The sequence below is a fragment of the Somniosus microcephalus genome, chromosome 11 (genome assembly GCF_052327205.1).
Source record: "Somniosus microcephalus isolate GS21.2 chromosome 11, FLI_Smic_1.0, whole genome shotgun sequence".
NCBI lineage: Eukaryota > Metazoa > Chordata > Chondrichthyes > Squaliformes > Somniosidae > Somniosus > Somniosus microcephalus.
The window spans coordinates 193532761-193546566 of NC_140997.1; the positions used below are offsets into that span (position 1 = coordinate 193532761).

General features: G+C 54.8%; 1 protein-coding gene and 1 long non-coding RNA gene across 4 annotated transcripts in view; one reads left to right on the forward strand and one right to left on the reverse strand.

Annotated features, from left to right (window-relative positions):
* LOC147111081 (uncharacterized) overlaps positions 1–13806 on the forward strand; it is a 55310-nt gene that overhangs the window by 26586 nt on the left and 14918 nt on the right. The gene's annotated exons all lie outside the window — the stretch shown is intronic.
* Positions 1–13806, reverse strand: part of atp6ap1la (ATPase H+ transporting accessory protein 1 like a) — a 44091-nt gene that overhangs the window by 8547 nt on the left and 21738 nt on the right. For 2 of the 3 annotated variants that reach the window (XM_086001596.1, XM_086001598.1), the window contains 3 exons: positions 12706–12788; positions 10146–10387; positions 8738–8788 (listed from right to left, as the gene is read on the reverse strand). In XM_086001596.1, coding sequence (XP_085857722.1) covers positions 8738–8788; positions 10146–10387; positions 12706–12788 — 376 coding nt within the window. The remainder of the gene's footprint in view (positions 1–8737; positions 8789–10145; positions 10388–12705; positions 12789–13806) is intronic. The other variant, XM_086001597.1, reaches the window with a different exon arrangement.

A 13806-nucleotide genomic window follows, 5' to 3' on the forward strand; every position in this document is an offset into this window, starting at 1 on the left:
CTTCCCCCCCAGTCGCTCTCTCTCTTCCCCCCCAGTCGCTCTCTCTCTTCCCCCCCCAGTCGCTCTCTCTCTTCCCCCCCAGTCGCTCTCTCTCTTCCCCCCAGTCGCTCTCTCTCTTCCCCCCAGTCGCTCTCTCTCTTCCCCCAGTCGCTCTCTCTCTTCCCCCCAGTCGCTCTCTCTCTTCCCCCAGTCGCTCTCTCTCTTCCCCCAGTCGCTCTCTCTCTTCCCCCAGTCGCTCTCTCTCTTCCCCCAGTCGCTCTCTCTCTTCCCCCAGTCGCTCTCTCTCTTCCCCCAGTCGCTCTCTCTCTTCCCCCAGTCGCTCTCTCTCTTCCCCCAGTCGCTCTCTCTCTTCCCCCAGTCGCTCTCTCTCTTCCCCCAGTCGCTCTCTCTCTTCCCCCAGTCGCTCTCTCTCTTCCCCCAGTCGCTCTCTCTCTTCCCCCAGTCGCTCTCTCTCTTCCCCCAGTCGCTCTCTCTCTTCCCCCAGTCGCTCTCTCTCTTCCCCAGTCGCTCTCTCTCTTCCCCCAGTCGCTCTCTCTCTTCCCCCAGTCGCTCTCTCTCTTCCCCCAGTCGCTCTCTCTCTTCCCCCAGTCGCTCTCTCTCTTCCCCCAGTCGCTCTCTCTCTTCCCCCAGTCGCTCTCTCTCTTCCCCCAGTCGCTCTCTCTCTTCCCCCAGTCGCTCTCTCTCTTCCCCCAGTCGCTCTCTCTCTTCCCCCAGTCGCTCTCTCTCTTCCCCCAGTCGCTCTCTCTCTTCCCCCAGTCGCTCTCTCTCTTCCCCCAGTCGCTCTCTCTCTTCCCCCAGTCGCTCTCTCTCTTCCCCCAGTCGCTCTCTCTCTTCCCCCAGTCGCTCTCTCTCTTCCCCCAGTCGCTCTCTCTCTTCCCCCAGTCGCTCTCTCTCTTCCCCCAGTCGCTCTCTCTCTTCCCCCAGTCGCTCTCTCTCTTCCCCCCAGTCGCTCTCTCTCTTCCCCCAGTCGCTCTCTCTCTTCCCCCAGTCGCTCTCTCTCTTCCCCCAGTCGCTCTCTCTCTTCCCCCAGTCGCTCTCTCTCTTCCCCCAGTCGCTCTCTCTCTTCCCCCAGTCGCTCTCTCTCTTCCCCCCAGTCGCTCTCTCTCTTCCCCCAGTCGCTCTCTCTCTTCCCCCCAGTCGCTCTCTCTCTTCCCCCCAGTCGCTCTCTCTCTTCCCCCCAGTCGCTCTCTCTCTTCCCCCCAGTCGCTCTCTCTCTCCCCCCAGTCGCTCTCTCTCTTCCCCCCAGTCGCTCTCTCTCTTCCCCCCAGTCGCTCTCTCTCTTCCCCCAGTCGCTCTCTCTCTTCCCCCCAGTCGCTCTCTCTCTTCCCCCCAGTCGCTCTCTCTCTTCCCCCCAGTCGCTCTCATCTCTTCCCCCAGTCGCTCTCTCTCTTCCCCCCCAGTCGCTCTTCCTCTCTCCCCCAGTCGCTCTTCTCTCTCTCTCTCTTCCCCCCAGTCGCTCTCTCTCTTCCCCCCAGTCGCTCTCTCTCTTCCCCCCCAGTCGCTCTCTCTCTTCCCCCCCAGTCGCTCTCTCTCTTCCCCCCCAGTCGCTCTCTCTCTTCCCCCCCAGTCGCTCTCTCTCTTCCCCCCAGTCGCTCTCTCTCTTCCCCCCAGTCGCTCTCTCTCTTCCCCCCAGTCGCTCTCTCTCTTCCCCCCCAGTCGCTCTCTCTCTTCCCCCCAGTCGCTCTCTCTCTTCCCCCCCAGTCGCTCTCTCTCTTCCCCCCCAGTCGCTCTCTCTCTTCCCCCCCAGTCGCTCTCTCTCTTCCCCCCCAGTCGCTCTCTCTCTTCCCCCCCAGTCGCTCTCTCTCTTCCCCCCCAGTCGCTCTCTCTCTTCCCCCCCAGTCGCTCTCTCTCTTCCCCCCCAGTCGCTCTCTCTCTTCCCCCCAGTCGCTCTCTCTCTTCCCCCCCAGTCGCTCTCTCTCTTCCCCCCAGTCGCTCTCTCTCTTCCCCCCAGTCGCTCGCTCTCTTCCCCCCCAGTCGCTCGCTCTCTTCCCCCCAGTCGCTCGCTCTCTTCCCCCCAGTCGCTCGCTCTCTTCCCCCCAGTCGCTCGCTCTCTTCCCCCCAGTCGCTCGCTCTCTTCCCCCCAGTCGCTCGCTCTCTTCCCCCCAGTCGCTCGCTCTCTTCCCCCCAGTCGCTCGCTCTCTTCCCCCCAGTCGCTCGCTCTCTTCCCCCCAGTCGCTCGCTCTCTTCCCCCCAGTCGCTCGCTCTCTTCCCCCCAGTCGCTCGCTCTCTTCCCCCCAGTCGCTCGCTCTCTTCCCCCCAGTCGCTCGCTCTCTTCCCCCCAGTCGCTCGCTCTCTTCCCCCCAGTCGCTCGCTCTCTTCCCCCCAGTCGCTCGCTCTCTTCCCCCCAGTCGCTCGCTCTCTTCCCCCCAGTCGCTCGCTCTCTTCCCCCCAGTCGCTCGCTCTCTTCCCCCCAGTCGCTCGCTCTCTTCCCCCAGTCGCTCGCTCTCTTCCCCCCAGTCGCTCGCTCTCTTCCCCCCAGTCGCTCGCTCTCTTCCCCCCAGTCGCTCGCTCTCTTCCCCCCAGTCGCTCGCTCTCTTCCCCCCAGTCGCTCGCTCTCTTCCCCCCAGTCGCTCGCTCTCTTCCCCCCAGTCGCTCGCTCTCTTCCCCCCAGTCGCTCGCTCTCTTCCCCCCAGTCGCTCGCTCTCTTCCCCCCAGTCGCTCGCTCTCTTCCCCCCAGTCGCTCGCTCTCTTCCCCCCAGTCGCTCGCTCTCTTCCCCCCAGTCGCTCGCTCTCTTCCCCCCAGTCGCTCGCTCTCTTCCCCCCAGTCGCTCGCTCTCTTCCCCCCAGTCGCTCGCTCTCTTCCCCCCAGTCGCTCGCTCTCTTCCCCCCAGTCGCTCGCTCTCTTCCCCCCAGTCGCTCGCTCTCTTCCCCCCAGTCGCTCGCTCTCTTCCCCCCAGTCGCTCGCTCTCTTCCCCCCAGTCGCTCGCTCTCTTCCCCCCAGTCGCTCGCTCTCTTCCCCCCAGTCGCTCGCTCTCTTCCCCCCAGTCGCTCGCTCTCTTCCCCCCAGTCGCTCGCTCTCTTCCCCCCAGTCGCTCGCTCTCTTCCCCCCAGTCGCTCGCTCTCTTCCCCCCAGTCGCTCGCTCTCTTCCCCCCAGTCGCTCGCTCTCTTCCCCCCAGTCGCTCGCTCTCTTCCCCCCAGTCGCTCGCTCTCTTCCCCCCAGTCGCTCGCTCTCTTCCCCCCAGTCGCTCGCTCTCTTCCCCCCAGTCGCTCGCTCTCTTCCCCCCAGTCGCTCGCTCTCTTCCCCCCAGTCGCTCGCTCTCTTCCCCCCAGTCGCTCGCTCTCTTCCCCCCAGTCGCTCGCTCTCTCCCCCCAGTCGCTCGCTCTCTTCCCCCCAGTCGCTCGCTCTCTTCCCCCCAGTCGCTCGCTCTCTTCCCCCCAGTCGCTCGCTCTCTTCCCCCCAGTCGCTCGCTCTCTTCCCCCCAGTCGCTCGCTCTCTTCCCCCCAGTCGCTCGCTCTCTTCCCCCCAGTCGCTCGCTCTCTTCCCCCCAGTCGCTCGCTCTCTTCCCCCCAGTCGCTCGCTCTCTTCCCCCCAGTCGCTCGCTCTCTTCCCCCCAGTCGCTCGCTCTCTTCCCCCCAGTCGCTCGCTCTCTTCCCCCCAGTCGCTCGCTCTCTTCCCCCCAGTCGCTCGCTCTCTTCCCCCCAGTCGCTCGCTCTCTTCCCCCCAGTCGCTCGCTCTCTTCCCCCCAGTCGCTCGCTCTCTTCCCCCCAGTCGCTCGCTCTCTTCCCCCCAGTCGCTCGCTCTCTTCCCCCCAGTCGCTCGCTCTCTTCCCCCCAGTCGCTCGCTCTCTTCCCCCCAGTCGCTCGCTCTCTTCCCCCCAGTCGCTCGCTCTCTTCCCCCCAGTCGCTCGCTCTCTTCCCCCCAGTCGCTCGCTCTCTTCCCCCCAGTCGCTCGCTCTCTTCCCCCCAGTCGCTCGCTCTCTTCCCCCCAGTCGCTCGCTCTCTTCCCCCCAGTCGCTCGCTCTCTTCCCCCCAGTCGCTCGCTCTCTTCCCCCCAGTCGCTCGCTCTCTTCCCCCCAGTCGCTCGCTCTCTTCCCCCCAGTCGCTCGCTCTCTTCCCCCCAGTCGCTCGCTCTCTTCCCCCCAGTCGCTCGCTCTCTTCCCCCCAGTCGCTCGCTCTCTTCCCCCCAGTCGCTCGCTCTCTTCCCCCCAGTCGCTCGCTCTCTTCCCCCCAGTCGCTCGCTCTCTTCCCCCCAGTCGCTCGCTCTCTTCCCCCCAGTCGCTCGCTCTCTTCCCCCCAGTCGCTCGCTCTCTTCCCCCCAGTCGCTCGCTCTCTTCCCCCCAGTCGCTCGCTCTCTTCCCCCCAGTCGCTCGCTCTCTTCCCCCCAGTCGCTCGCTCTCTTCCCCCCAGTCGCTCGCTCTCTTCCCCCCAGTCGCTCGCTCTCTTCCCCCCAGTCGCTCGCTCTCTTCCCCCCAGTCGCTCGCTCTCTTCCCCCCAGTCGCTCGCTCTCTTCCCCCCAGTCGCTCGCTCTCTTCCCCCCAGTCGCTCGCTCTCTTCCCCCAGTCGCTCGCTCTCTTCCCCCCAGTCGCTCGCTCTCTTCCCCCCAGTCGCTCGCTCTCTTCCCCCCAGTCGCTCGCTCTCTTCCCCCCAGTCGCTCGCTCTCTTCCCCCCAGTCGCTCGCTCTCTTCCCCCCAGTCGCTCGCTCTCTTCCCCCCAGTCGCTCGCTCTCTTCCCCCCAGTCGCTCGCTCTCTTCCCCCCAGTCGCTCGCTCTCTTCCCCCCAGTCGCTCGCTCTCTTCCCCCCAGTCGCTCGCTCTCTTCCCCCCAGTCGCTCGCTCTCTTCCCCCCAGTCGCTCGCTCTCTTCCCCCCAGTCGCTCGCTCTCTTCCCCCCAGTCGCTCGCTCTCTTCCCCCCAGTCGCTCGCTCTCTTCCCCCCAGTCGCTCGCTCTCTTCCCCCCAGTCGCTCGCTCTCTTCCCCCCAGTCGCTCGCTCTCTTCCCCCCAGTCGCTCGCTCTCTTCCCCCCAGTCGCTCGCTCTCTTCCCCCCAGTCGCTCGCTCTCTTCCCCCCAGTCGCTCGCTCTCTTCCCCCCAGTCGCTCGCTCTCTTCCCCCCAGTCGCTCGCTCTCTTCCCCCCAGTCGCTCGCTCTCTTCCCCCCAGTCGCTCGCTCTCTTCCCCCAGTCGCTCGCTCTCTTCCCCCCAGTCGCTCGCTCTCTTCCCCCCAGTCGCTCGCTCTCTTCCCCCCAGTCGCTCGCTCTCTTCCCCCCAGTCGCTCGCTCTCTTCCCCCCAGTCGCTCGCTCTCTTCCCCCCAGTCGCTCGCTCTCTTCCCCCCAGTCGCTCGCTCTCTTCCCCCCAGTCGCTCGCTCTCTTCCCCCCAGTCGCTCGCTCTCTTCCCCCCAGTCGCTCGCTCTCTTCCCCCCAGTCGCTCGCTCTCTTCCCCCCAGTCGCTCGCTCTCTTCCCCCCAGTCGCTCGCTCTCTTCCCCCCAGTCGCTCGCTCTCTTCCCCCCAGTCGCTCGCTCTCTTCCCCCCAGTCGCTCGCTCTCTTCCCCCCAGTCGCTCGCTCTCTTCCCCCCAGTCGCTCGCTCTCTTCCCCCCAGTCGCTCGCTCTCTTCCCCCCAGTCGCTCGCTCTCTTCCCCCCAGTCGCTCGCTCTCTTCCCCCCAGTCGCTCGCTCTCTTCCCCCCAGTCGCTCGCTCTCTTCCCCCCAGTCGCTCGCTCTCTTCCCCCCAGTCGCTCGCTCTCTTCCCCCCAGTCGCTCGCTCTCTTCCCCCCAGTCGCTCGCTCTCTTCCCCCCAGTCGCTCGCTCTCTTCCCCCCAGTCGCTCGCTCTCTTCCCCCCAGTCGCTCGCTCTCTTCCCCCCAGTCGCTCGCTCTCTTCCCCCCAGTCGCTCGCTCTCTTCCCCCCAGTCGCTCGCTCTCTTCCCCCCAGTCGCTCGCTCTCTTCCCCCCAGTCGCTCGCTCTCTTCCCCCCAGTCGCTCGCTCTCTTCCCCCCAGTCGCTCGCTCTCTTCCCCCCAGTCGCTCGCTCTCTTCCCCCCAGTCGCTCGCTCTCTTCCCCCCAGTCGCTCGCTCTCTTCCCCCCAGTCGCTCGCTCTCTTCCCCCCAGTCGCTCGCTCTCTTCCCCCCAGTCGCTCGCTCTCTTCCCCCCAGTCGCTCGCTCTCTTCCCCCCAGTCGCTCGCTCTCTTCCCCCCAGTCGCTCGCTCTCTTCCCCCCAGTCGCTCGCTCTCTTCCCCCCCAGTCGCTCTCTCTCTTCCCCCCCAGTCGCTCTCTCTCTTCCCCCCAGTCGCTCTCTCTCTTCCCCCCCAGTCGCTCTCTCTCTTCCCCCCCAGTCGCTCTCTCTCTTCCCCCCCAGTCGCTCTCTCTCTTCCCCCCCAGTCGCTCTCTCTCTTCCCCCCCAGTCGCTCTCTCTCTTCCCCCCCAGTCGCTCTCTCTCTTCCCCCCCAGTCGCTCTCTCTCTTCCCCCCCAGTCGCTCTCTCTCTTCCCCCCAGTCGCTCTCTCTCTTCCCCCAGTCGCTCTCTCTCTTCCCCCAGTCGCTCTCTCTCTTCCCCCAGTCGCTCTCTCTCTTCCCCCAGTCGCTCTCTCTCTTCCCCCAGTCGCTCTCTCTCTTCCCCCAGTCGCTCTCTCTCTTCCCCCAGTCGCTCTCTCTCTTCCCCCAGTCGCTCTCTCTCTTCCCCCAGTCGCTCTCTCTCTTCCCCCAGTCGCTCTCTCTCTTCCCCCAGTCGCTCTCTCTCTTCCCCCAGTCGCTCTCTCTCTTCCCCCAGTCGCTCTCTCTCTTCCCCCAGTCGCTCTCTCTCTTCCCCCAGTCGCTCTCTCTCTTCCCCCAGTCGCTCTCTCTCTTCCCCCAGTCGCTCTCTCTCTTCCCCCAGTCGCTCTCTCTCTTCCCCCAGTCGCTCTCTCTCTTCCCCCAGTCGCTCTCTCTCTTCCCCCAGTCGCTCTCTCTCTTCCCCCAGTCGCTCTCTCTCTTCCCCCAGTCGCTCTCTCTCTTCCCCCAGTCGCTCTCTCTCTTCCCCCAGTCGCTCTCTCTCTTCCCCCAGTCGCTCTCTCTCTTCCCCCCAGTCGCTCTCTCTCTTCCCCCCAGTCGCTCTCTCTCTTCCCCCAGTCGCTCTCTCTCTTCCCCCAGTCGCTCTCTCTCTTCCCCCAGTCGCTCTCTCTCTTCCCCCCAGTCGCTCTCTCTCTTCCCCCCAGTCGCTCTCTCTCTTCCCCCCAGTCGCTCTCTCTCTTCCCCCCAGTCGCTCTCTCTCTTCCCCCCAGTCGCTCTCTCTCTTCCCCCCAGTCGCTCTCTCTCTTCCCCCCCAGTCGCTCTCTCTCTTCCCCCAGTCGCTCTCTCTCTTCCCCCCCAGTCGCTCTCTCTCTTCCCCCCAGTCGCTCTCTCTCTTCCCCCCAGTCGCTCTCTCTCTTCCCCCCAGTCGCTCTCTCTCTTCCCCCCAGTCGCTCTCTCTCTTCCCCCCAGTCGCTCTCTCTCTTCCCCCCAGTCGCTCTCTCTCTTCCCCCCAGTCGCTCTCTCTCTTCCCCCCAGTCGCTCTCTCTCTTCCCCCCAGTCGCTCTCTCTCTTCCCCCCAGTCGCTCTCTCTCTTCCCCCCCAGTCGCTCTCTCTCTTCCCCCCCAGTCGCTCTCTCTCTTCCCCCCCAGTCGCTCTCTCTCTTCCCCCCCAGTCGCTCTCTCTCTTCCCCCCCAGTCGCTCTCTCTCTTCCCCCCAGTCGCTCTCTCTCTTCCCCCCCAGTCGCTCTCTCTCTTCCCCCCCAGTCGCTCTCTCTCTTCCCCCCCAGTCGCTCTCTCTCTTCCCCCCCAGTCGCTCTCTCTCTTCCCCCCCAGTCGCTCTCTCTCTTCCCCCCCAGTCGCTCTCTCTCCCCAGTCTCTCTCCCCCAGTCGCTCTCTCTCTTCCCCCCCAGTCGCTCTCTCTCTTCCCCCCCAGTCGCTCTCTCTCTTCCCCCCCAGTCGCTCTCTCTCTTCCCCCCCAGTCGCTCTCTCTCTTCCCCCCCAGTCGCTCTCTCTCTTCCCCCCCAGTCGCTCTCTCTCTTCCCCCCCAGTCGCTCTCTCTCTTCCCCCCAGTCGCTCTCTCTCTTCCCCCCCAGTCGCTCTCTCTCTTCCCCCCAGTCGCTCTCTCTCTTCCCCCCCAGTCGCTCTCTCTCTTCCCCCCCAGTCGCTCTCTCTCTTCCCCCCAGTCGCTCTCTCTCTTCCCCCCAGTCGCGCTCTCTCTTCCCCCCAGTCGCTCTCTCTCTTCCCCCCCAGTCGCTCTCTCTCTTCCCCCCAGTCGCTCTCTCTCTTCCCCCCAGTCGCTCTCTCTCTTCCCCCCAGTCGCTCTCTCTCTTCCCCCCAGTCGCTCTCTCTCTTCCCCCCAGTCGCTCTCTCTCTTCCCCCCAGTCGCTCTCTCTCTTCCCCCCAGTCGCTCTCTCTCTTCCCCCCAGTCGCTCTCTCTCTTCCCCCCAGTCGCTCTCTCTCTTCCCCCCCAGTCGCTCTCTCTCTCTCTTCCAACAACAACATGCCCTCGAAAAAGCCTCGGCACCGCCGGGCACTTCAGCTAGTAATATATATATGGGCGGGGGTGTGGGAATGGCTGAAGTGCTCTTGCAGAGAGCTGGCACGGGCTCGATGGGCCAAATGGCCTCCTTCTGTGATGTAACCATTCTATGATATATTTGTCAAAAAAAATCTATAATCTTAATGTCTGTCATTTGAAACCGATGGCATGCTAGAAAGAAGAGCAATATACTAAGTTATGCAACAGATTGCAAATCAGCATAAGTTTGTTTGGGCTCAGGAAGAATGTTAAGAGTACTAAGCACCTAAGTAATAACCCTTACCTAATGACAAGTTGCTTCAGATTCCCAACATCACCATAGTTCAGTGAAAGCCTGAATGTGATAAAATAGAATTGTAACCAAAAAGAAATAACCCTGTATTTCACATTGAATATAAGGCTTATATATTTTTAAAAAGTAGATTCACGTTAATATTGACATTTTACAATTATTTGTAAATAATTCTTAAGATGAATTTAAGTGCAAATCAAAGTAGGGAATTACAGTGATGGACAATTTAACATCGTCCACGATTTGCATTTGTTGTCGATATCAAACAATGCGAGTTCAGGTATCTTTCTCTTTCTCTTTCCCAGCTTCCCCCAACCCTTCTCCACATTCAGTGTGCTCCAAACTTTCCAGTCTCTACACACGTGGAATGGATCAGCTGCTGATGTTACTTCTGCCCATTCCATCACATCATCCAGCCATATTCTTGTTTGACTGCCTCTTGTACTTTTCAAGACAGCAACTCTGTCTAATTTCATTCAAACTCCCGAATAATGCACTCACAATATGCCATCATCAGCTTCATCATATTTCTCTTTCCTTGTGTTCATTCAAGGAACTTTTCATTCTTTTCTCAAACTATTTTTCAGGAATCACTGGCTTTAGTAAAAAAAAACTATTAGCTGTTCCAAAGCTCCTATATTAGACGCAGTAGTTATCGAAACTAACACTTGGCTAGCACTTGTGTTCTTTTTCCATTTCAAATAATATTTTGCCAAACTTTCTGATTAATCTAAGATATTGCAACAGCAAATCAAAAACTACTCTGTGCATAAATATAATTAAATACCATAGACAAATTTCATGACATGCAAAAAAAAACATACAATTCTGTCTGCTAAACTGTAAAAAGACAATTTGCAAATTAATCAAACTTGTCACAACAAAATATACATGCCATAGGAAAACTTTGTTACTTAAATTAGTGAGGCCATCTGAAATTTAAATACACACCAATCTAAGATCAAAGGACACAATTTGAACCATAAAGACATGGAAACAAGTAATACAGATTTGTTTAAAATTACTTTTCCATTCTCCCCACCCATCTTTCTCTGAATCGCATCTCCGTGATCTCGCTGACTGCAATTTAACCTTAACGCTGAACTATAGTCAGTTTTGTGCTGTGGATTTGTGCCCACTGAGAACGGATTTAAGACTGTCTAAACTCATTTCAAAGTCAACAAAAAGAAAATATTTTTATTTCATCCGCATTATTATGACCTGTATGATTCTCAGATCTCACAGGTAAATAATGTTCACTGCACTACTTACTCCCCTCATAATACTTAATGAATCAAATGTTCCTATTCTATTTGCAACAAATTTCATGTTTAAAAACTCTTCTTATTCTAACGTAAAGTGCCCAAATGTAAAGCGTTATGAGTTTATTATGACTTACATGGCTTTATCAGTAGTACATGTTGAATTTCTGGTACTAACTTGAGCAGTGCTCCCAAATGTTCTGTTTGTCAAACCTATCTCAGGCTGGTCTCCAAACCGGAGTGTTACCTTCTTGGCTATAAAGAGAATGCAGGGTATCTCACCATCTGTAACATTTATGGGAGGGTACTGGCTCCAGCTTGGGACTTGCAGAAGCTGTCTACCTGTACTCATTACTTCATTGAAAGCTTGTCTGACCACCTATAAAACAAAGGTATCAGAATTGAATTCCTAGTGATAAATGTTAAGATCACTATTCAGTGAAACTTGTTCATTGTTCTAACATAATAAGTCCTAAAGGATCTGCTGCTGATGCAGTAAAAACTGCATAAATACGGATATGGATACACATACCACATATGGTTGGATACTGGAATAAGAAAAATGATTTGAGAAAATATCATTTTGGCCGATGACTTTACTTTGGCCTACTCTCTATCAAAGTAAATGCTATTTGAGGTATAGATATAAAATTCCCAAACTCATTTATTTTCAGAGGTAACTGATCCACCAGCATTAACAGACATTGCATGTTGCATAGAATTACATAGAAATTACAACACAGAAACAGATTGTTTGGCTTAATCAGTCCATGTTATGTTTATCCTCCACACGAGCATGTGCCACCCCCCACGTCCCAAATCCTTTTATCCCCCTTTCCTTCAACCTCTCACCCATTCTTAAATGTTGACATGGTTTCTGCTTCAATCACTAATTCTGGATGTGCAGTCCACAGCCTCATAAAGCCCGCTGTGTAAAAAAAGTTTCTCCTGTTCTATGTCCTAAACCTCTTACATTTAATCGTATATCTATCTCCCCTCGTTCTAGACCCCTCAACTACTGAAAACTGTCTGGGGGTGACATTGGACTTCAGTGGAAAGAAAGGAGGACACATCGGATTAGGAATATTGCTCGTGCGGAGGATAAATATAACATGAACTAGTTAGTCTGAACGGTCTGTTTCTGTGTTGAACAGAAACTGTCCCAGAACAGAACCATGTGGACACCAGTAACCACCTCCAACTACTCTATCCTTAACTCCTACTCCCTGGTTCCCACCCTTTCAACCAGTTTTTAATACAATTTTGCTACCAATTTTCCCCCAATTCCACACCCCTTAATCTTCTCCAATAATATCTTATGTGCTACCTCATCAAAGGTTTTCTGAAAATCCATGTACACCACATCCACAGCTTTTCCCCCATTCTGGAGCACTGTAATCACCTCAAAGAAGTCTTATCAGGTTTATCAAGCACAGTCTTCCTTTCTGAAATCCGTGTTGGCTACTTCTAATTATGTTTTCTTCATCTAGATAGTTAGTAATTTTATCTTTAATTAAAGATTCCAAAATTTCTCTACCACAGATGTTAAATCAACCAGCCTGCAATGTTACATCAGTTCATGTTATAGTATATAAATGCAAATTTCATTCAATTGTGAGTATAAAGATCAACTTAATAAAATTGATGGTACATTAGTTAAACATTTCTCTGCAAAAGTAATCTATGACATTTACAGTAATAACACAGAACTCTGATCAGTTTAAAAAAACTTGCATTTTATATACATGTCCTTAATGTCCCAAAGTGTTTTACTTTTGAAGTGCACTGTTACTTTGTATGCATCACATAAGTTGCATGCAGCAAGGTTTTACCAACAGCAAATGAGCTAAGTGACCAAATAAATTGCTGTTAGTGGTGTTCATTGAAAAGAATGTTGACCAGGACACCAGGCCATGGGATTTTTTATGTCACCTAAGCAAGCAGACATGTCTTAGGGAAGGAAATTAATTCTAGTATGTGCAATTTAGGATTCTAACATGTTACTATCACTTCAGATTTGAGCACCTGTGGGAAGTTTTAAATCTTCAAATCTGCATGGATTTTACACTATACTTTAAGTTTTTTAAATTTCCTATGCAATTTAAGTTTGCAAATCACAACAATACACAACATTCTCAGGCTTGCAAGCTGGCTACTGGCCAACCAGAATTGACTTGTTCCTGGATTTTTCCCTTTGTACAGAAGTGTCCTGTGAACTGTGTTAGTTCTGACTTGGAAATGACTGGGGAGCTCATCTTAGTCCGTTTTAACATGTGAATTTGCATTTTGCCAATGGACACACACCTTTCAGTTTGTTGGTGTATTTTCTTTTTGCTGAGGGTGAGACTTGCTCTTTTTTTAGTTTTTTTTTTCCCCTAGTGCCTTGGTTGACTCTGAGCTGACTAAGAGTTGAATGGCCAACCTGCTCTCAGGCAACTGCCAGTGCCACTCTGAAGCCAATCACTAGGAGCTGTGGAGAAACAGGCCAGAAAATCTGATTTCTTTTCCCCTCTCTCCTTATGAGGAAGTGCCTGGTTGCTCTGATCTCAGCATGTTCTCAAAGTTGCACGGCTAAATTAGTAAACTCAGCATGTGGAGTGTTGTGGACATGAACAAATACCATAACTGTCCATGGCACAGCAAAATGTTTAATAGCACACAATAATAAATAACCAGTTTGACAATGAAATTTTATACCTGGGAACTCCTGCTGGCTGTGAAAATGGCTGTGTAAGGGACACCATTTGCTTTTAAAGCATTGATGACCAGTTTAATGACAGCTGTTTAAAAATAAAGAAAGTATTCTTTAGTAAATTCTATGGGAAAAAAAAAAAGCAAAATACACTTTTGCTCTTTTTAATATAATGACCACATTATCACAAGACTATGTTTCATTAGTAATTATGTGGCCAGCTGTTTTTACAATATACACCTCATTTTCCCTTAGCAGAGCAGCTTGAGATACAAAACGTATGAAAAAAGACAGGTAAAGATCAGCTGGTCTCCATCGCGCATGTCCTATACTGTAACTTCTGTATCAACCCCTCCCTCACTGCAAAGTACCAAGAGAACCAAATGCTTATCTGCATTAGTAATTGTTTAGTTAACTCAACCAGTGTTTATCTAAAGAATCATAGGATTATCGTTTTTATTTGCAGAGGATGATCTAATTCCAAATGAAGATGTGGCATATGGTCATGTATGAAGTCTGTTGCTGCAGTTGTACATGCAAATGGGATCACTCCCCCAATAACCCGGCAAGCTTATCCAATGAGGAACTGAGCATTACAGACCAGGAAGGTCACAGATTCAATTCCCGGCCTGTGCTCAGCTACCTCAGCCTGGTAAATAATACAGGTGCTGCAATTGGGCTCAGTGCCTTTTGGCACTAAAGAGGAAAATCTATCAGCATTTTCACCAGACCCCAGCTGAAAGTGTGGATGCCAAATAAGGACAGGAGCAGGTTCCCCCCACCCCAGGGGAATAGACCTGAAACCAAAGCGAACCCATTAGCATTGAAACTGTACCCCATTGAGGAGTTGACGCCTTCAGGAAAGGAGGGGAGAGGAGATTACTGGTGGGAAAAATTAAGCATAGAAAATAAAGTCATGGCTTTTTGAGCAAGCTGTCCAATACTCAATATGGTTGCATTTTAAATATTTTTGATATACTAGTTCTACAGACTTCTTTTTCTGAAATCTTTCTCTTCTGTTGCCTAGGAACATTTTGTAGTGTTTGGTTTTTTCCACAGAATTCAGCTGATTCTATTTAAAATAGAAACAAATATTGTCGGACCTG